The sequence below is a fragment of the Humulus lupulus genome, chromosome 8, assembly GCF_963169125.1.
Source record: "Humulus lupulus chromosome 8, drHumLupu1.1, whole genome shotgun sequence".
Classification (NCBI taxonomy): domain Eukaryota; kingdom Viridiplantae; phylum Streptophyta; class Magnoliopsida; order Rosales; family Cannabaceae; genus Humulus; species Humulus lupulus.
The window spans coordinates 48,470,428-48,492,305 of record NC_084800.1 but is presented as its reverse complement, the minus strand read 5'-3'; the positions used below and the strand labels follow the sequence as shown (position 1 = coordinate 48,492,305).

Sequence of the window (21,878 nt, the reverse complement as noted above, 5' to 3'; positions counted from 1 at the left end):
TCTAAGATGGTGCCAAGGAGACTATCACACACATTCTTCTCAACATGCATGACATCTATATTGTGTTTTAATTTGTTTGTACACCAATACTCAAGCTCGTAAAAAATACTTTTTTTCCTCCAATTACCTTCATCTACTCCTCTTTTACGTTTCACACCCCCAAACTGGACATGTTTTCCTGGAACTTGCGCTGCAAGAGCATTAACTTGTTCTAGTATATCCTCACAAGTAAACCGTCTCGGAGGACGTCTTCTCTCAACTTCTCCATCGAACTCTTTGTCTCTTCTCATTCGATGAGTACTTGGCAAGAATCTTCTGTGACCAACGTAAGATGTCTTACCGATCACTCGGATGGAAGTTGTGTCCGCATTACAGCTAGGACAAGCTTTGTATCCCTGACCACTCCATCCAAACAAACTACTGCGAGCTGGAAAATCGTTCACTGTCCACAAAAGGGCTGCCCGCATCTTGAACATCCTGTTGGTCGTACTATCTCTTGTATCAACTCCGTTAAACCAATGATAAGTTTAAAATATTATTAATTAGATAAATTTTATTAATAATATTTTAAACTTATCATTTATGTGCCGATATCCATGTAATTGATGGTTGTAGTCAACAACCATCAATCACAAACATACCGAGACTAAGGAAATAAATTAACTACTAATTAATTTTTTTGTTCTATTTTTACAAATTATAATAATAATAATAACATATGTTCAAGCAAAAAGGAGAAAAAGAACAAAATAACATGATAATATGCACTTATTGTTTTTTTTTTCTATACTCACTTTTTTTATTAAAAAAACTATCTTAAATTTGTTTAAAAAAATTTCACAATCTAAACAAAATTAGTTTCCCTATTAAAAATATCAAGTTGCGGTGAAAGTTAATTAGTAGTATATAAGATTTCACTTATTTGACTAAATACTTTTTTTTTTGACAAAAATTAATAAGTAGTTCAAAAAAATTGGTATAGCCGCCAATAATGACAATGGAGTAACACAGACGTGAAATAATTAGTTTGTTTCAATTTTAATTTAAAAAATAATTACAAATTTTTTTAAAATAATAAATAATTCAAAATTTATTACTAAAATTTAAAAATGATTCAAACATTAAAAAAATATTATAAAATTTCAATTAATTTTAATTGAATTTGTATATTTTTCTAACACTTAGTTTAATTAATATTATATAATTAAGAAAATGGTGATAAAGAAAATATGGGTGCTAATAATCTGATTGATCAAGTTCCTCTTTATTCAATATTAACAAAAACACTATATTTTACTTAATACTAAATCATCTATTATTATATTTTATAAATTAATTTAAATTATCACTTAAATTTTGTTTTTAACCAAAACAGTGCTATAATTATTTACATACCAAGATTAAAAAATAAAGTAAGAACAAACATATATCTTAACAATAGATGTCAAGATTTACATACCACGGATACTAACTAAAGGACTCAAAACTCAAATATTATACACTAAACAAATACAAAATAAATTATTCAAAAAATACAAAAGATATTAATTACAAAAAATATATCCACACCTGTTGAGAGTGTGCCAAGGTCGTGTGTGTGTCGGGGTCGTGGGTGTGTCGCTGTCCTGATAAAAAAAAATTAATACCAAAAGATACACGAAAAAAATTCAAACCAAATATATGAAATAAAAACTCGACAAGAATAGAAATTGATAACAAAGGAGATTTGTTATCATTTTTGAAATCTTATGCAATATTATAATATCTTATGCTATTTTATGATGTTTTATTAGATAATATTATACAATAAACAAATTAAATTATATAATTTAATTAGATAATATTATATCAAACTTTTATTATTTAATTAATTAAATTAATAAAAAATAATTAAAAATAAATTATTATTTATTCTTAATTTTTTATACTTTTATTAAATATTATTATCAATTTCTATATTCATGTAATTTATATTACACAATATTATTCAATAAACAAATTAAATTAAATTATTTATTTAGATAATATTATATCAAACTTTTATTATTTAAATCATTAAATTATTAAAAATTAATCAAAAATTAAATTATTATTAATATAATTATTTATTCTTAATTTTTTATACTTTTATTAAATATTATTATCAATTTCTATATTCATGTAATTTATAACTATTTAATATTAGATAATATTATTCAATAAACAAATTAAATTATATAATTTTATTAGATAATATTATATCAAACTTTTATTATTTAATTAATTAAATTAATAAAAAATAATTAAAAATAAATTATTATTTATTCTTAATTTTTTATACTTTTATTAAATATTATTATCAATTTCTATATTCATGTAATTTATATTAAACAATATTATTCAATAAACAAATTAAATTAAATTATTTATTTAGAAAATATTATATCAAACTTTTATTATTTAATTCATTAAATTATTAAAAATTAATCAAAAATTAAATTATTATTTATATAATTATTTATTCTTAATTTTTTATACTTTTATGAAATATAATTATCAATTTCTATATTTATGTAATTTATACCTATTTAATTATTTTTTATTATTTAATTATTATTTATTATTTAATTAATTAAATTAATAAAAAATAATTATAAATAAATTATTATTTATTCATAATTTTTTAATTTGTAATAATAATAATAATTTTACAAATTAATTATTATTTTACAAATAACTATGCTTTTATCAAAATAAAAATAATGATTATATAGACACACTAGTCGTACCCAAAATAACCAGAATACTTTATAGAAACATACAAAGTCCCTAAAATCGACCCATATAACCATTCAGAAAAAAAAAGGCCATGAACGAAAAATAACTAAGACAAAAGGAGTCAAAAATTACCTTTGGCCGGACGGAAATGAAGCAAGCTCTCCCTGCAAAACATACATATATATATATATTAGTAATTTTTAAGCAATTTAGGTATAAGAAAAGGCTATTTCTTCATTAACCACAAAAAATAATTACACAATACAGTTCTATACTCTATATTGGAATAGAGTAAAGAACTTAAGACAAAAATCAGCCAGTACTGAATAATACTATTCTAACCCACAATTTTGACAAAGCAAATTAAAAACATCCCAATTCCAATATCAACTACAGTAATTCTAATGTTACGAGAAAATAATAGAGAAATAAAACAAACCAACAAGGCTGACAGTGACACCGAGTATCATACTGTCCCTACTCCCTATTGAGTCCAAGATCAAATAACTAAGATACAAACAATGGCAAATGTAATGTGGTTAATTAGGAAGCAAGATCTTGCCTCTGTGCATAATATGCTTCGATTAAAAAAAACGTTTTAATGTGTTGTGCTTTAAACTCGCAGATATAAACAAATATAATTTTTCCTCTGACAAATATGATAAACATATATTTAAATAAAAATCCTCAAATTTGATTAGAGGGAAAAAAGAAAAAAAAAAAAGAGCTGAAAGAGTTCTATTATTTTTCTTGTTATGTAATATATACTAAAGTGAAAAGGCAACAACAGAGGGCCAACCATTCTCAACAGAAACGAAAGCTTTTCTCAAACAAGAAAAAAAAACCCAGAAAATTTCATTCTCTATAATCCACAAAACAAAAAAAAAAACCCCAGAAAAAAATAATAAATATGAATAGTAAAATACCCAGTGCTCTGCTTCTTGGGTGGAGAAGAAAAAAGCCAGACAAAGCCGTACGGGTCCGTGACCTTGCCCACGCTGCCACCGAATGCACCTCTGTCTTTACCCACGTTGCCACTGAGAGGCCGAGTCTGCGACGAACCTGATGTGGAGGAGACGACGAAGAAGACGATGGAGACGATGATGGAGGAGGAAAAATGGGTTTGTGGGAGTTCGGAGAAGGAGACGTTGCGGTTTAAATCTGCGAAAGTATTAGCGGCGGACCCCGCCGCTAATAATAGTATTAGCAGCGGGTTGCCCGTCGCTAAATTAAGTGATTACCCGCCGCTAATATTATTAGCGGCGGGTAGTCCGCCGCTAATATCCCGCCTCTAATAAAACTTAAAATATTCCCGGGCTTTTTATTACGTGTATTAGCGACGGACTATCCGCCGCAAATAGTGGTAAAGTCCGCTGCTAATATATATTTTATTAATTGTTAAATGCTCGAATCTTATTAGCGGCGGACCCCCGTAGTCCGCCGCTAATAGTATATGCAGTACAGGCGGACTCAGTCCGCCGCTAATAAACCTGCCGCTAATGCTTGTAATTGTTGTAGTGATAGAAGGACAATTATTATATAGGGGTTTTATTTTAACTCTTATCGGTGAGGCTTTCAGTGTTCTTGATCCGTGAATAGTTTTTGATATGATTTTTTTATAACTGTGTATATTGTAGCTATTTAAAGCATCCTGCAAATTTTTAGAAAATTCCGAATAGTTTACAGTACCGAAAACAAAGTTCAAACATGTTGTTGCAAATATGACTAATTTTTTTATACCCATAAAAAGCAACATGTTTTAACTTAGTTTTCGGTACTGTAAACTATTATAAATTTTTTTAAAATTTATAAGATATTCTAAACAACTATAATATATATCATTATAAAAAAAATCACACTAAAAATTATTCACATATAAAAATACTAAATAACCACACCAATAAAATTTAAATTGAAGCCCAGGAGAATTGTACTTTATTTGTATACATGGAGTGTGATTGCAAGTACGTGTTCGGAATGAGTTACGCCCGTCTTTTTTTTAATAATATAAACTATTATATAATGTGGTTTATTGATAAGTCTGATCCAGTGGTAGAGTTGCATATTCTTTCGAAAAACTTAGTGAAAATTACACTTAATACCCAATTTAAGTTAACCTCTTTAATTTTTACCCATTTTTAAAACTCTTTGATTAATACCCAAATTATTAATAACTCTACCCATTATACAGTGGTCTAGTGGAATTGACAGTGGAATATTATTTAAAGAGAGAAGTAAATGATACGACAGAGGCAAATATTGAGATTTTTACATTAGATTTTTAGTAGTGTTTTAAGGGTAATATAGGAAATGTGCTTAAAAAAAATAGGTAATATTCAACTAAATATTATTAGTAGCTATTTTTAGTTAACTGATCCTAAAACTGAGTATTTTTTAAATTATCCCAATATATGGGGTTTAGGCCCACAATAAGATAAACTAATGAAAAAAAATTGGCGATAACCGTTTCAGGTCACGGGTTTCACAATGGGGAATTTTCACTTATATACAACAAAAGTAAAGAAATTACCGTAATAAGACCAATAAAACTAATTACAAAAATATATACAATCTATACCATTTTAATGTAAATAATTATGAAAATGTAATCCCTAGAATTCAGACACTTTCCTTATATGTATTAGTTTCAAAATTTGTAACTTCCCATAAATAAAATAAAAACAATAAAACTGTAATATTAAATATAAATGATATGATATAAATAAATATACACAAATAATATCATACAATTAATAACTGATTTACACAAACAAAAAATGAAATATGTAATCACTATTATCACGTCTCATTTTCAAAGAATAAGGGCATATATCTTCAAAGTAATCTCTTTATTATATAAGGAAACAAAATAAATGCAACCTGGATATAAAAAAACACAAAACAAATCTGTAAAATCAGATATAAATGAAGATATTTATTAATTAATATTTGATATGAATAAATATACAAATTTAATATCATACAACTAATGACAGATTTACACAACAAAAAATTGGAAAATCAGTATTATCAGGCGCCATTTTCAAAAATTTTAGACATATATATTCACAAATCTGCATTTGTTCACAATTTCAAGAGAAAACAAAAGAAACATTTTTGGTTGAAAGAAAAATAAATATGTTTATAATTTCATATAGGAATTAGGGGTATTGATCTAGAGCACACTTCTTATACAAAAGATGCAATATCTACTTTTGAAGCTGCTATTTTGATACACCATTTTATCCGGTAAGGTAAGCTTTTGGAATGATTTATATGTCAATATTGTTTTAAAGTATATATATAGAATATATATATATGTTTGACTTGACATTGTGATTTGCATAACATATATTTAAGTAATTTTATATTATAATCAAATAAGGTTAAAAATGAAAAGTTTCAGTAATAATAGGAACAATCCGCATATAGATATAATTATCAATTTCACTAGTTCAAAAATAAAATATAATCGGTTTATTTTGTAAGGAGTGGACATGAACAAATAATTATGTTATGATCCATTGTTAGTGTAACGACCCAAATTCGCTAATAAGGCTTAAGGGCCTTGATTAGCGTGCCAGGAGGGCATGATGGGATTTATGTGTGATTTTAATGATTTAAATGCATGGTTATGATTTAAAGCATGTTATATGACTATTTGTTTATCTGAGATGCATGACTATGTATGTTAGTATGCATGTAGGCCCGGATCGTGTTAGAAGGGCATAATTGTAATTTTGGCCATGTTGGGCGTAACTGTATTGATATGTGTTGATTGTTGAGGCCACAGTGGTATGTGGATGTATCTGTACTTTGTGACTCGAGGCGATCCCAGTGAGCAGGCTAGCGGAAAAATGATGACAGGAATTTATACCCGGCTCGGGGCGAGCCTGGGGGTATAAGCAGGAATTCAGAGAATAGATTGAGATTTATTTTGATGATGGGGGATATTTATTTGGTGGTTTATCGGGTGTTGGAAAGCAACGGGAAAATATTAGAGACACTTGAGGATTAGCGGGAATTGGGTAAAATGACTAAAATGGCCCTATTTGGACAAAAGGATTGAGAATTAATAGGAAGGGCATTTTGGTCATTTGGCTTTTAGAAATTGATTTATGAGGCTTTACACTTAGTGGGATTTATAGAGAGTGTTGGCTGTGGAGAGAAAGAAAGAAAAGAAGGAAAAGGAAAGAAAGAAAAGAGGGAAAAACAGGTGGGTTTTCCAAAGGGTTGGTTTGTGCATTTTTGCACCATTCCACTCCATTTTTCTTGGGGCAAAGCTTAGTGGAGAGCAAGGATAGGCTGAGCATCAAGGATCTTGGGTTAGACTTGAAGATTTGGCAAGAACACATCAATGTTTGAGGTAAGTTTTAGAGATTTTCGGTTTTAAGGGTTTTGATGGTTTAAGCTGTGTTTTGAGCTGAGTTGATGGGAATTTTAGGGATTTCTGGGCAAGCTTTGAGGGAGAGCAAGCTAAGGAGGCTTAGGGTCGAATCAAGGTCGAAATTTGCAGCAATGGTATGATTTCTAAGACTCTATCTTTGTGGTTTGCATGAATTTCTGGTTTAGGGTTGTTCATGGTAGATTTTGAGATTTGGGATAAATGTTCTTGAGATTTAAGGATTTGGGATGCTTGGGATGAATGGAGAGTGATCATAAGATTGATTTTTGAGTTTGGTAAAGATTTGGGGAAGTTTGGTTTGAGATTGGTTGGAAGAAATCGCAGAAATGCGATTTTGGGATTTCTGGGCTGCAACTAGCGCTACAGCGCTAGTCAGTGGGCGCTGTAGCGCTAGTCCCTGTTTCTGGAGGGGTGTTCTGCTTGTAGCGCTACAGCGCCCTCTTTAGAGCGCTGTAGCGCTGCACTGTTCACAGAGGTGAATTTTTGGGTTTTGATGAGGGATTTTGACCTAGGGTTCGGGGCCCGATTCCGCCACTTTGTTTTGGGGATTTAGGACTTCCCGGGGGCTCGAGATTGGTCCCGAGGCTAGGTATTCGGACTTGGGGTTCGGTGTTGACTTTGACCTATGTTTGTGCCTAGGTGTGTGCTAAGGCTCGGGTGGGATCGTGCTCAAGGAGTCAGGTGATTTTAACTATCGAATTGTCAGGTAAGAAAACTATAACACCCGTAGGATAGGGCATGAGCCCATAGTGTGATTGCGGGGCACGGCCCTATATTGCATGTTGCATGATGAAATGATTGCCGGGCATGGCCCTCTACTGCATTACATGTTAGGGTGCAGATTTAAATGAATTGATATTTGTTTGAATGTTGTTTGATTTATGCTATATATGATTATAGTGAATTGAACGGCTATGGCCGAGGGCGGCAAGGCCGAGAACGGCAGCGGGGCCGGAAGTAACACCTAGCACATGGGATGCTATGGTCAGGGCAGGGCCCGGGACCCACAGGATATGTGTGAGATCCTGCGGTGAAGACCGAGACCCCAGGCTTCGGTAAGGCTTCGGGGACGGCATGGCCGTGTTTGCTTAGTCTAATGGTTGACTTGTTTATGTGTGGATTATCTGTTATGATAAATGGTATAAATTGCATATGTTATGTTTTGCATGAGTTTTCTTGCTGGGCTTCAGCTCACGGGTGCTCTGTGTTGCAGGTAAGGGCAATGACTGAGTCAACCAACCATGAGTACGGAGAGCGTGAAGCGACGTGTACATGTTCGGCCTGCCCGACTACTTGGGTTGGGGGTTTATTTGAAAATGGCTGTAATAATCTACGATTTTGTAACTGATCAACTGTAAACTTATTTCAAGATGTAAATGGTTTTCAAACCTTATTTTGGGATCCCGATTGTCTATTACTAGAAGTTTTTATTGAGTCAACGCATTTTTAAAGATTACGGCCTTAACTTTTATTAGTCACACTTTTGCTTCAAAACCTCGGTTAGCGAGCTCATTGCATTGTTTTGTCTCAAAACTCACTTAGTAACGGCTCTAAGGAAGAAGGGCGTTACAGTTAGGAATAATACGAATAACTTAAAAAAGGATATAAACAAAACACAAAAATAAATAAACTATGATGAGGAAGGAAAAAAATAATGCTATTGTAAATCTAAACATAAAAATTTGACACTAAAAAGGACTATATGAATAAATAATTCTCACTCACATTTACTTTTATAAAACTATAACCTAATAGTTTTATGTTTTTTTTAATTATTATTTTAGATATGTTTTTTTTTTTAAATATTGAATGAAATTAAAACATATCTATGTAACTCAGAACCTTTTGTTTATTTTCTATGACATGGTGAAAAAAAATGATAACAGTCAGAAATTCAAGGGTTATTATCTAGCATGTATGTTACTGTTTATTTTTTGAAAACATTATATATAATTATGAGAACGGAATATAAAAGTCATAAAAAGAAAAAAAAAAACAATGTCATTGTAAATGTTAAAAAAAAATTATTTTATATGAAAGGAAAGTTAGAAAAAAAATTTATAAACATTTATAAAATTTATTTTGTATGTTACTATAAACATTTATAAACTGCTATTGTTATGTATTCCAATTTATCTATTTATTAAGTAAAATTTGTATAAAAATGAATATGTAAGATTATAACACATATTTCAACGTTAAATAGATTTGTTCATTTTTTTAAAATCGTGTGAAAAAAAAAATGTTTATTATCTAAAATTTGACTTATTGTTTAATTTATGAAAACATGTCACACCAATATGACAACTGTGTACATTTACTACAATGGTATTTGGGAAAATCGGTGTACTTATAAAGATTTTGAGGTAACTGGGATCTTACTTCCTAGTGACTGTACTTTTCTTCAATTGAGTACAATGATCACTAAAAAAATGAAGGTACAAAGTAAAAACATAGCTGTAGAAATTAAGTTCCAACCAAATCCATCATTACCACCGATGGTAATAGATGATGATGACATGGTAAAGTTTTTCATGGAACTACATAAGAAACATTCTGATGAAACAGTATACCCTTTGCTGGTAAGTTTTGACAATACCCAAGTACAAAACACACAAAGCGTGGGGGAATGTTCAAGACAAAACAATCAGGTAAAATCTTTTTTTACCCAAAAGAAATCCAAAAAATAAACATTACAACACTTTCCAATATAAATTGAGAATGTTATCAAATATTTAACAAAAATGTTTTTATTTTGATAAATCAGGATAGCATGGGGGGATATCTTATACAGGAACCACACTGGAATGGGGTAGCACATGATCTAGCAATATCAATAATAAACAATGAAGAACAAATAGTGGCTGCAGATGATAATGATGATGATCCATTCTTGTATGGGGATCGGGAGATTAAGAACATAAAAACTGGGCATGTCTTCCAAGACAAACAAAGTATGATAACATCAATGAGTTTGTGGTCCATACGATCAAATTACCAACACAGAGTTAAAAGGGCATCAAATAGAGATTATGTGCTCGTGTGTTTGGATGAAGAGTGCAAGTGGTATTTTCGTTCATCAAAATTGCGCCAAACAGGTTTGTACAAGGTTCGTAAATTTGACCGACAACATACATGCTCATTAAACAAGCTTGTTGCAAACCATCCTCAAGCAAAAAGCAAGGTGGTGAGTGAGTGCATAAAGCGGCGATTGTTAGATCCAAAAACAAAGTACAACCCACGCGATATAATGAACACAATGATCGATGAATATAGTGTATCAATATCGTATCAAAAAGCATGGAGGGCCAAAGAGAAAGCAAGGGAGACCATATTAGGTTGCCCACAAAATTCATATCGCTTCCTACCAGGATTCCTTTTTAATTTGCAAAAAAGTAACCCAGGTCAAAATTATGTTTATTTTAATATGTAACGAATAATAAAAATATTGCGTTATTAGTGCAACGAATCATTTACTGCCACTAATCAATATATTTAGATTATTACTTTCAAAATAAATAATTGAATTAGTAAAGTCGTTTGTTTATTGAATTCAGGTACAAAAACAGATCTCGTGGTAGACGAGAACAATAGATTTAAATATTTATTATTTGCTATTGGAGCATCTATAAAGGGATGGGCACATTGCACACCTATAATTGTGGTCGACGGAACATTCTTGAAAGCTTCATATGGTGGGACGTTGTTGACAGCAAGTGCTCAGAATGCTAATAGGAAGATACATCCTTTAGCGTTTGGAATCGTAGACTCAGAAAATGATACATCATGGGAATGGTTCATGAATAAAGTAAAGGAAGCTTATGGTGAAAGAAATGGGCAATGCATCATATCTGATAGACACGAAAGCATTAAAAAGGTCATCGACAATGTGTATGATGGTACAACGCATGGAGTGTGCACTTACCACCTACTAAAAAACATTAAAAAAAACTTCAAGAAAGGTGGGGATGATTTGAAAACAGCTTTCAATGGTGCATGCAGGGCTTACAACAAAAATGAATTTCAGAAATACATGCTTGATCTTGATGGAATAGATGATCGTATACGTAATTACTTAACAAATGAAGTTGGTTTGGAGAAATGCACAAGACTGTACAGTAACAACAACAGATACTCCACCATGACATCCAACATTGCTGAATCAATTAATTTGGCAATAAAAGAGGTTAGAGAATTACCGGTGACACCGTTGGTTGAAGCATTAAGGAGTTTGGTACAAGAATGGTATCTAAAGAACAAGAACATAGCAGCATTTACTTTCACAAGATTGCCTACTACACCAGACTTGATGATTCGAAAAAGGAGAGATGATTGTGCACAATACAAGGTAAGAAAATGTTTATTATTATGAAATAAAAGAAAAAAAATTTTACATTAAAATTCCTTAGAAAAAAAAATCTTTCAATTAAAATAAATATTTGTTTGTTTATTTTGTAATTAAAATATCTTCTTAAATAGGTTGAATCATCGAATCAATTTGTGTTCACTGTTTATGATGAGGAAACACCCTACATTGTAAACATGGAGAAAAAAACATGTACTTGCAAGAGATTTGAGTATGATGAAAGGCCTTGTTCCCATGCAATGGCAGTCATCATAAAAAAAAATCTAAATTGTTATGATTATGTCTCATACTACTACACAAAGGAAGCATACATGGCAACTTATGAAGACTCCGTAATGCCGTTAGGAGATCAACATTCATGGGAAATACCTGTGGAACTAACACAACATGAAGTTTTACCACCGTTGACTAAGCGTCCAGCACGAAGGCCGAAACAAACTAGATACAGAGCTTTCAGTGAGTATAAAGTACAGAATTTATGTGGTCGTTGCGGCGGTAAGGGCCACAATAGGAGGACATGCAAAAATGAACCTGTTATAAAGACTAGTAATAAGGGGAATAAAGTTTGAATATGTTTTGTTTGAAAATTAATTGTTGTATTCCGATTAAAGAACTATGTTAGACAAATATATATGTATTATTCACGAAAAGTTTTGGAAATTATTTTGTTTAATTTGAAAAAATAATTTATAGAATACAACAAGTTAAAATAGAGATTTATTTGTTATGTGTCTGTTAAAAATAAAGAAAAACTTAATTATAAACACGTGGAAATAAACAAAAAAGAGTGAATTGCTCTCAAAAATAAATTAATAAAAAAAGAGGTTTAAGCAAAGAAATAACGATTAGTATTATGAAATATTGATTAAAAAAAATGCAATTTCCAGTACTACAACAACATTTGTTAATATAAAAATGATTTATGTTTGTAAATGAATAAAGGATAAACTAAACAAAAAAATATATATAAATGATATTCAATTTTAATAACATTTGATAATAAATAAATTATTTTCATTTGTACATGAATAAAAAATAAACAGATAGATGACAAATAAAATAAACACGAATTAAAATTAAACAAAGCATGCTAAATTTAATACCATTGAAACTTGAACAAAATTAATGTGCTCAAAATAAAATACTAAAGGAAACTGAGAAAACAGAACTCTACCATAACATTATAAATGAATTACAAACTTAAAATTCTAAGCAACAATGATCCTATTATTTCTTCCGACATTTTCCGAATCAGAACCACAATTTTTTTCAATTTTGCGAGCACCATGATTATACAACTCCACGGCGATCTTGTTCCGGAATGCTTGAACGGGTAATGGATTGGGCAACTTTTCAATACACCCATGCAAAAAGAATTCAACGTACTTGATAACAAAAATGCCACAATCACTGAAATAAACATACGAAAAAACAATAATAAATAAAATTATAGGAAATGGGTAAAGTAAAATAAAAAAGTATAAAAAAATTTATTAAAACTTACCATTCTACTTGCTTCGAAAGTTTTGGAACAACCAATGTATCAAATTGATCACCATCCTTCTTCCCAATGAAATATGATGTGTTTTTGTTCACATCAATCCTGTTTTGGTAAAACCTCATATTGGCTAACAATAATGGCAACAAAATAACAAAAGGCTCCAGAGATTTCTTCAATCTCTTATCAGTTTTGCCCACCAGCGAATTGAACAATTTCAATCTCCGTTGATGAATGTCAAATACCAAGAGATACCAATGATCGACTATATCCATATGCACAGGCATTAATACAAAATTGACAAGCAACCATGGAGTGTTGCATCTCATTTGTTGACCACTAATGTAGTCAACACATAGACTAGGGCCAAATAAAATAGATGCATCGCGTCCATTCCGAACATACCTACCGTACAACGCAATCAAGGCTTCTGCAAACCAAGAGTCCGTAGAGGTTGCTTTCATTTTGATGTCTACGTTGCATTTAATTTGTTTCCTCAAATAATAAAAAGCAACATTGATGTGCTACATAAGAAAAAATCAACATTAAAGTTAATACAAGGATTGAATAAGAAAATAAATATAAATAAATGTATGAACAACTATAAAAATTACATTGATGTCAAGCATCCTTCCTGGAGTGTGTAAGTCATAAAACCACATTTTGTTGTCTATGTGAACAATATTATAATCAAATGATGGTTTGAGTTTAGACATATTCTCATTAAAAGGTTTGCTCCTGCAAAATGAAAAACATAAAATAATAATAAAATAAAAAATATAAATGATAAATAAACATTTTAATGTAAAAAAAATAGTAAAATCTGACCTTTTACTAATCTTAAGGCCAGCTTTATACCACATATCGAATGTTGCCTGCAAATTATCTTCCGGATCAATGAAAATATTAGAGGAGAATGGAGCGTCTTTAATATTAATATTTTCGTGTTTATTTTGCTTGCCCTCATCAGAACCGAATGAAGTTGTGAACGGATGAGACATTTGAATGCCTGATTTAACTGGCCTTTTAGTCACTAAAACATGGTTGTCGTCTTGCACAACAATACTTTTTCCCTATGGCAATAAGGGTAAAAATATAATTTGTATAAATCTTTTGAGTTAAACGTTGACAATGAAATAAACAAACCAATTTAAATATAGTGGAAAATCAATTAATAGAGTAAAACCTTTAGGTTCATCTTTCTTTGGTTTTTGAACATCTCAACATGCTCGTCCAACTTCTTCAAATCCTCAGCACTAAGACACAAATCATCGACCACATCATCATTTACATGATCATCAACTGAAATCTTCTTGACTATGGGAGTACGTTCTGATTCACTTTGGACTGAACTTGGTATTGTTATGACAGATTCAACCAATATATCCTACACAGAAATTAAATAAACAACAACTGAATAAAGACGAAAAAAATAAACTTTTTTAATTGTAGTGTTTAACAATAACCATAATTAAAAATAAACAACTACTGTATAAAGATGAAAAAAATAAACGTTAATATGTATGACAAATAAAATAAATTAGTGTACAAAAATAAGTCCGGTTAAAGCTCGATATTATGAAAAAAAAAACAACTTGGTGATAACAAAAAAAAAAATAAACATATTAAAAAAACTTCAAAACATGTAAAAGTAAATTTCTTTTTTTTTTTGAAAAAAAAATGTTTGGTTTTTGATAAAGTAAATATAAAAAGAAGGTCTCATCTGATGTTAATGACTTTAAGGAACAAAAAAACAACTATAACAAAGTTTTTTTTTTTTTAAAAAAAAAGTATCAGTTTAAAAAAATAAATGAAAAATAAATAAATCAAATACAGTTTAAATATAAAAAAAAAACAAGTTAGTGAATACAAATAATATGAAACATATATAAACCATTATCAGTATCATATCCAGAAGTAGTCACCAAGAAAAATAAACAACTTAAGTATGCTAGAGCATGACTCTATTCACAAAAGCACTACATAAATGTTAATGCCCTGGACAAAATATGGACAACATGCTTAAAATAGTCATAACAGACCAAGTCCACAAAATAAACTGAGTCATAATATAATAAACATAAGTGTTTGTCTATACTTTCTCAGAAGCTAACTTCTGAGAACCATCAACAATACCCTTAACAGATAATGCCCCAATAACTTCATTACTGGGCTGAGGCTAAGTGTTAATATCTTCAGTTATCTTTGAGAAATTAGGGATTTCATCTTCAACGTGGTCCTTAGTAACATCACCCTAACAGAGAAATAAAGAATAATTAACTCGGAGAAATAAATAAAAAAACACAAAAGAATATACAACAAATTTACATTTGTCATATAAGATGTTTATAATACTTAACAAGAATTGTCAGCAACTATATAATATATCAATACCAATGGCATTCATTGAAAAAAAAAACAATATAATAACAGATATTTAAAAGAAACAAACTGTATATGTGAACAATTAAAAAAACAAGAAAGTAAATGTAAAAACGAACAAAAATATACATTAATCTGAGCATACACCATGGACTGCTTAATGGCTTCTTGAACAACTTCAGTGATGATTTTTTTAAGTTCAGTAGAGTTCTCACTCAATGTGTTCCTAAAACCATCCATAAGTCTGTGAGTCATGAAATGTTGCAAAGAAACCTCATTTAAATCCAAGCGCTTGTTAACCTCATCCTTCAAGCCATTGAATGCCATTGACATGGAATCAACCTTTCCCAAAGCAAGATTCACTTTATCAAGCAACTCAAATACGATGTTTTTATCAATCTTTGCTTCTTTGACAAAATGAGAACTAGATGAAATGCCTTTTTTTGCTCCACGTTTATCCTTCTTCTCGTACTCATCATGACCCAAAAACGATGAACTGAAAATGTCAAACCCAAAAGACTGAAGCTTCAACATCTTTGTCTCCTCAACAGTAGGCACACAGTAATCAACTCGCAGCTGGCAGTTATGAGTAAGCATTAAAAACCCAAACTCTCAAAAAAATTGGTAATTACTATATTAGATCAAAATAAAAAAATATTTGCAATTAAGAAAATAAACATTTGTGTATATTAATCAAAACTAACTTACCGCTGAGGATCCAAACACCTTGTTCTCCAACGCAGCAGATTTGGGACTCTTTGAGTTAGTCCACCGACAAATGCGAAAAGTAGGTGCTGGGTTGTATATACACATGGACAAATCTCTCAAGTTCCTAATAGTTTCATACACCCAAACTAGGAATACAAAAGGACAACCCTTCAACACATAAAGGCACCAAACCTTAGAATCCTTTCTACTCTGGTTTTTTTTTTTGGTGTTCTTTAAGTTTTTTCCCTTAGTCCCAGAACGAAGAGACCTCAAAGTGGCATTGAAAGCCAATCTACCCCAAGGGAAAGTCTCACACTCATCAGATCCAACTAGGTTAATCAATTCCTCAGGTACATTTTTGTCCTTCTCTTTGCTAAGCAAAAAATTGGTAATAAGATATAGCTTAGCAAATTTAACAGCAACAAGATCATTGTTAAACTTATCTACCACAAACCTCTTCCTAATAGAATCAAAATTAATCTGTTGATCAGGAAAATACCTATCACACATCCCATTGGGCATCTTGGCAAACCTAGATATATCACAATCACCCACATAGTTTAAGCCAGAAATCAAAACAAACTCACCTAACCCAAATCTAACCCTCCTCCCACCAATCAAAAACCACATCTCATCATTGTTTGGCTGTTTGATTTCTCTAAGTAAAACCTGGTGAACTACTTGAGATTGATATTCAAAAGACTGAATATCAATAAAATGCCCAACACAAGACTTTCTAAAAATTTCTTCTGCGCATTAGTCAATGTCTCATTAATAATCTTTATTACATCATAATGAGATGTGTAGACTAACCTCCCACCCGGTCTATTCTCGGGTCTAAAAAAAAATTCCCAATCCCGTAAAAAATTATACAAATTAACATAAAGGAAAAAACAACATTTCAGCAACCAAGGGACAGTAAAAATAAATATTTTATGACGTAAAACAGGTTGATATGAACAAAAATATAACACACCAAAAATAAAACTAAATAAAAAACCTAATATAAAAAAATAAACAAAATTTTTATAATGTGAAAAAATAAACAAGTGCAAACAAATGAGAAAAATAAACAAGTGTAAACGAATAAAAAGATAAACAAAAATATAAAAATTCCGAAAACAAATGAAACAACAAAAAATTGCAAAAAACTAATAAATAAAAACTATCTATTAGAAATACACCAAAATAATGCCTACATTAAAACACTCTAACTTTCTATTATGATAAAAATCTTAATAAAAGAAAACAAATATTTAGTTGTTCAAGAACCCAAAAAAATATACAGAAAAAAAATCTACAAAAGAAAAAACAAACCTTTATCAATGGGGATTCGGGGATTGGGTCGGAGTCAAAAACAGAGTCTTGAACAAGCAAAGCTTCATCAACAATTTTCAACTTCTTGTTAGTTCTCGGTTTAACAGAGGGGGGTGATCTAGTTTTCATCTTCTTCAAAGTTGCATGCATCTTCACACTCGGTGGGGAATCTCTGTCATCATCGGACTCGTCGGTTTCAAAGTCATCATCGATCGGACCATCATTCTCCGGCGACTCAGTGGATAGATTGTCTCCGGCACTCCGAGTTGAGACCATGGCAATGGATGATGAAAAATCAAAAATGGGTTTGGGAGTAAGGGTTCACGATAAGGAAAGGAAATAAAATGAAATATGGGGATTTATTATTGAAATGGGAAAAAAAGTGATTTCTGGGTATAGGAAATGGCAGAAGGAGAAAACTGGGTTTGGGGCTAAAATATCACCATAAGGAAGATAAAGATAATGAATTTTGGGGTTTTTTATTTTGAAATGGGAAAAGTGCTTTATTGGGTAAACAAAACGGCATATACTTTTTAAAAGTTGATCATAATTTTTAATGAATAAAAACAAAAAGAGAATCAAGTTTTAAAAGGAAAATAATAAATATATTAACATATATCACGGAAAGTAATAACTAATACAAAATCATTAAAAGAAAAAAAATATATACAATCATGGTAATTAAAAACAAAAATCGGTTAGGATTTGTATATAAATATGAAAATATGTTGGATGGTATTAATATAGTAAATAAAAAAGATATTGTAATGAATTGTGTAAATATCCCTTTCACAATTAAAGATTAAAAAATATATTTTAAAGGGGGCATATATGTCATTATAGGTTTCAATTTAAGGTGGAAAATTGTAATTTGCCTAATCTAACTAGGCATGCATATTGTTCCAAGCATGCAACGTAAACCAACATTGCACATTAAATACTTCCTAAACCACAAAGTTTTCAATTATTTTACACAATTATTGAACTATGATTCACATTATTTTCAGTCTTATTGTTGTTACTATATTATGGGTCAAGGGTGTGCTTCAATAACTTATTGAGGTGGAAAGTAGTTATTAAACATTTTATGGGTGCCTCTTTTTGTTTAGTGAAATCATTTCATCTACCCATTGTGTAAATATTGATATATTCGAGTATTCTTTATATACAAAATTTAGACATGGTTAACACATGCAACATCTTCCTTTAACATAGAGATTCGTTTTGAAAATAAGAAAGATTTTCAAATCCTGCAAAGTTGTTTTGTTGCACGGATATTAAATACGAACAAGGCCTCCATTGTATCCAAGTGAATTTGATTCTACTATCAAACTACACTAAAAAAGAATATTGTGATTGCACGAATATCTCAATCATTACTACAAAAAATATTTTTTAAGGCTCGCAAAGCGAATCTTAAAATTTTTTTAGGACTCTCGGGGCATGAGTTCTTTATTTGAGAGGCTTAAAAATTGAGATTTTTTAGGACTCTCATTGCGAGCCCTAAAAACATTATTTTAGGGCTCGCATTACGAGTCTTAAAAAATTTTATTTTTAATTTTTAAAAAATTAATTGATAGCCAAATCTTCCGCCGAAACTCCGACGTTAACGACGACGCCACCACCCCACGGTGGTGGTTTGGGAAAATGATGACTGGGCATTGAAGCCCAAGTCTCGGGGAGCGTCGTGGTGGTGGTGGTTCTTCTTGGAAAGGCCTAGAATGGCCAGATTTTAACTATGATTTCTCGAACCTTCATGGATTCCGGTGAATGTCGACTTCCAATTTCGACGAACGTTAAGTTCAATCCTTTAGTGGGTTTTGATGCCCACAGTACAAGGAATGCACTAGTGGTGGTCGTTTGGGTCGAGGTGCACCACACCAAACACCACTTTTCACAACACATGGTTATAAGATTATTGAAAAAGTATTATTAAAGCTAGTTAAAAAAATGGGACATAAAATGCGCTATAGTGTAAAAGGCGGGTTTGTGAATTTATTTAGAAGGAAACTGAAAATTAAAATGGTCTTTATTTTTTTTCTACTTCTCTCTCTAGTTTTCTCCTCTATCTCGCCCAAATCACTCTCCCTCTGATAGCTCTTCTCTCATCTTTATCACGTTCATTTTCTCTTACATCTAGATTCTAATTAGTGTAGCTAAGGTGAGGGTTATAGTTATTTGTTTCCATTTTTTGAAAAATCTAGATCGTTTTGCAAGTTTAAGAAAGTCTAGATATCTTTTGGGCAAGATGAACAACCTAGAAGGGTTTTATATTTTCTCATCTTCTTAGCACCAAAGGTACAGTTCATTCTTTTTTTTGTTTCTTTCTCTTTTTCATTTTATCTCTTATAGTGTATAGGGCAAAGGTAAGTTTCTTTGGTATTTTTTTAATGAATAAAGTTGTCTGGGATTGTTCTAAAAGTTTCAAAATATATGGATTAAGTTCATTTTGTTTTTTTTTCTTATTAGGTCTACCATGTTTTTTTTGGCATTTAAATATTGCATATTTATTTTGTGTGATCTTTGTTTGTTAGCACGATGAGAAGCATTTGGGGATAATCTGAGTTTTTCTTCTCAAATCATAGCATTTTTTATCCAAACATTTCCTGGTTCCATTTGGTAAGAACTTATATTTATATAAATATATATTAGTTTCCCGTCATACATACATACATCTATATATTGCATTTGTGTTGTTATGCAATTTGGTTAGTAAATGATTCTTAAATGAATTTAATATTTGAGAAATTGACAAGATTTCATAAAGCTGTGCTATTTCTCACAATATCCAGAGTTAGAATGATTTATACATTTTTTTGTGTGTTTTATTTTTGTATTGGGGTTTTTACTTTATTCTTGCTGGCTGAAATGTATATAGGGAATTCACTTTGGATTGACGGTTGGAACATGTATTTTGCCTTTTTTTCTTTTTCTTCAATTTTCCGTTAAAGATATCACTATTTTAATCTTCCAACCGCAAGTAATTTTTTTCTTAAACTATATATTGTCTCACTTTTTCAAATTATAATTTTATTATTATTTTTTTCTATTACCCTTCAGCGTGCTGGAGCAGTATTTCTGCAGAGATCTGAGAGAGCTGCACCGGTCTTTACCCCTCCACAAACACAACCATTGTCTTCATATCCACAGAATCTGCGCAATTCTGACATTCATCAAGATACAGTTGAGCCGTCTGCAGAGTTTGAGTTTCCTACCTTGAGGTGCATACATGGATCCTTGTATTGCTATATAAATTGAGGGCAACTTAATTTGCTTATTGGTATAGTACTTTACAACATCTTTTTCTTAGTTATAAATCTGATTTTTTAAACATACTGCTGCTTGAAGTATATTTTAAGGAATATTTTATTCATTATTGCAGCAGTTTCTCTGGCTCATTTCCTTGTTGCACTTGTTCATAGTTGTTATGAATGAATGGTTTAAAATATTTATTATACTTACAACTTCATGACAAGACACTGTAGTAGTCTATTACTCTAATATTAGAAAGTAATTAGTTGGTGTAAAGCTTTTACTGCATCCTAGAATTTTAAACACCAGATGATTTATCTGCTAATTTCTGTCCTTGTAGGGAAGGTTCTTGAGCTTTATTTTGAGATGTTGTCCATATGTATAACAACTAAGGGAAAATTGAATGTGTTTTTCAATCAAGTGTTATACTTTTAAAGGGTCGATGTTTGCATTAAGCTATCATCTCTGGTGTACATGAATTTATTGGTGAAATAGAAACTCTTTTGTTAGCTTGTCAGAAATTCAGAATGCATGTGGCATAATGGATGTTCTTACAGAAATGCTTAGCGCAATTGATCCAGAGAATAAAGAGGTACTTATTTGACCAAAATTTTTTTTGTAAATTAAAACGTATATTATTAGATTTGCTTTGTTAAATTTCCTTTTCAAACAGATATTTTTTTTCCTTTCAGAATGTTGTAGTTGTTGCCTAAAGTTCTGTTTAATTTAATCTACCTAATTAAGAGAAGTGTCTATTATAGTTAGGAGTAATTTATAATTCTCTAGCTTGTAATTCAGTGTCGGCAATTTGTCAAACAAATTTTCGTGCAAACTGGAAATATATTTAATAATTTAATATTATTTTTTGCAATCTTTTGTTTCTTATGATTTACAGGGCCTTAGACAAGAGGTTATTGTTGATTTGGTGGAACAGTGCTGGACATATAAGCAGAGAACGGTACGCCTTGTTAACTCCACCTCGTAAGGCTTCAAACTTCTTTGCTCCATAGGTATGTTGCATGGTTATATCATTATAGCAGTTTGTGCATATTCTAAAATTTTCTTGCATAGCACCTATTTGATGAAAGTCCCAAGTTTTATCATATAATCTTAATATTAGACTCCAAAATCTAAAGGTTTGAGACATGTTTAAGCTCCTTTAGAAGAGTTCCAAGTATTGTGTGATGATCTTA

General features: G+C 30.7%; 1 protein-coding gene and 1 long non-coding RNA gene across 2 annotated transcripts; both read left to right on the top strand.

The window, feature by feature from the left end:
- Positions 1–9,660: 9,660 nt before the first annotated feature.
- LOC133795368 (uncharacterized) lies at positions 9,661–12,097 on the top strand. Its single transcript, XM_062232821.1, has 4 exons — positions 9,661–9,744; positions 9,930–10,557; positions 10,720–11,510; positions 11,642–12,097. Exons 1-4 carry the CDS (start codon positions 9,661–9,663, stop codon positions 12,095–12,097), a joined length of 1,959 nt encoding a protein of 652 aa, XP_062088805.1.
- A 7,653-nt stretch (positions 12,098–19,750) lies between these two features.
- Positions 19,751–21,644, top strand: LOC133793774 (uncharacterized). The gene is made up of 3 exons (XR_009874945.1): positions 19,751–20,654; positions 21,196–21,277; positions 21,581–21,644. It is a non-coding gene; the product is annotated as an uncharacterized LOC133793774 (long non-coding RNA).
- The last annotated feature ends 234 nt before the right edge of the window (positions 21,645–21,878 follow it).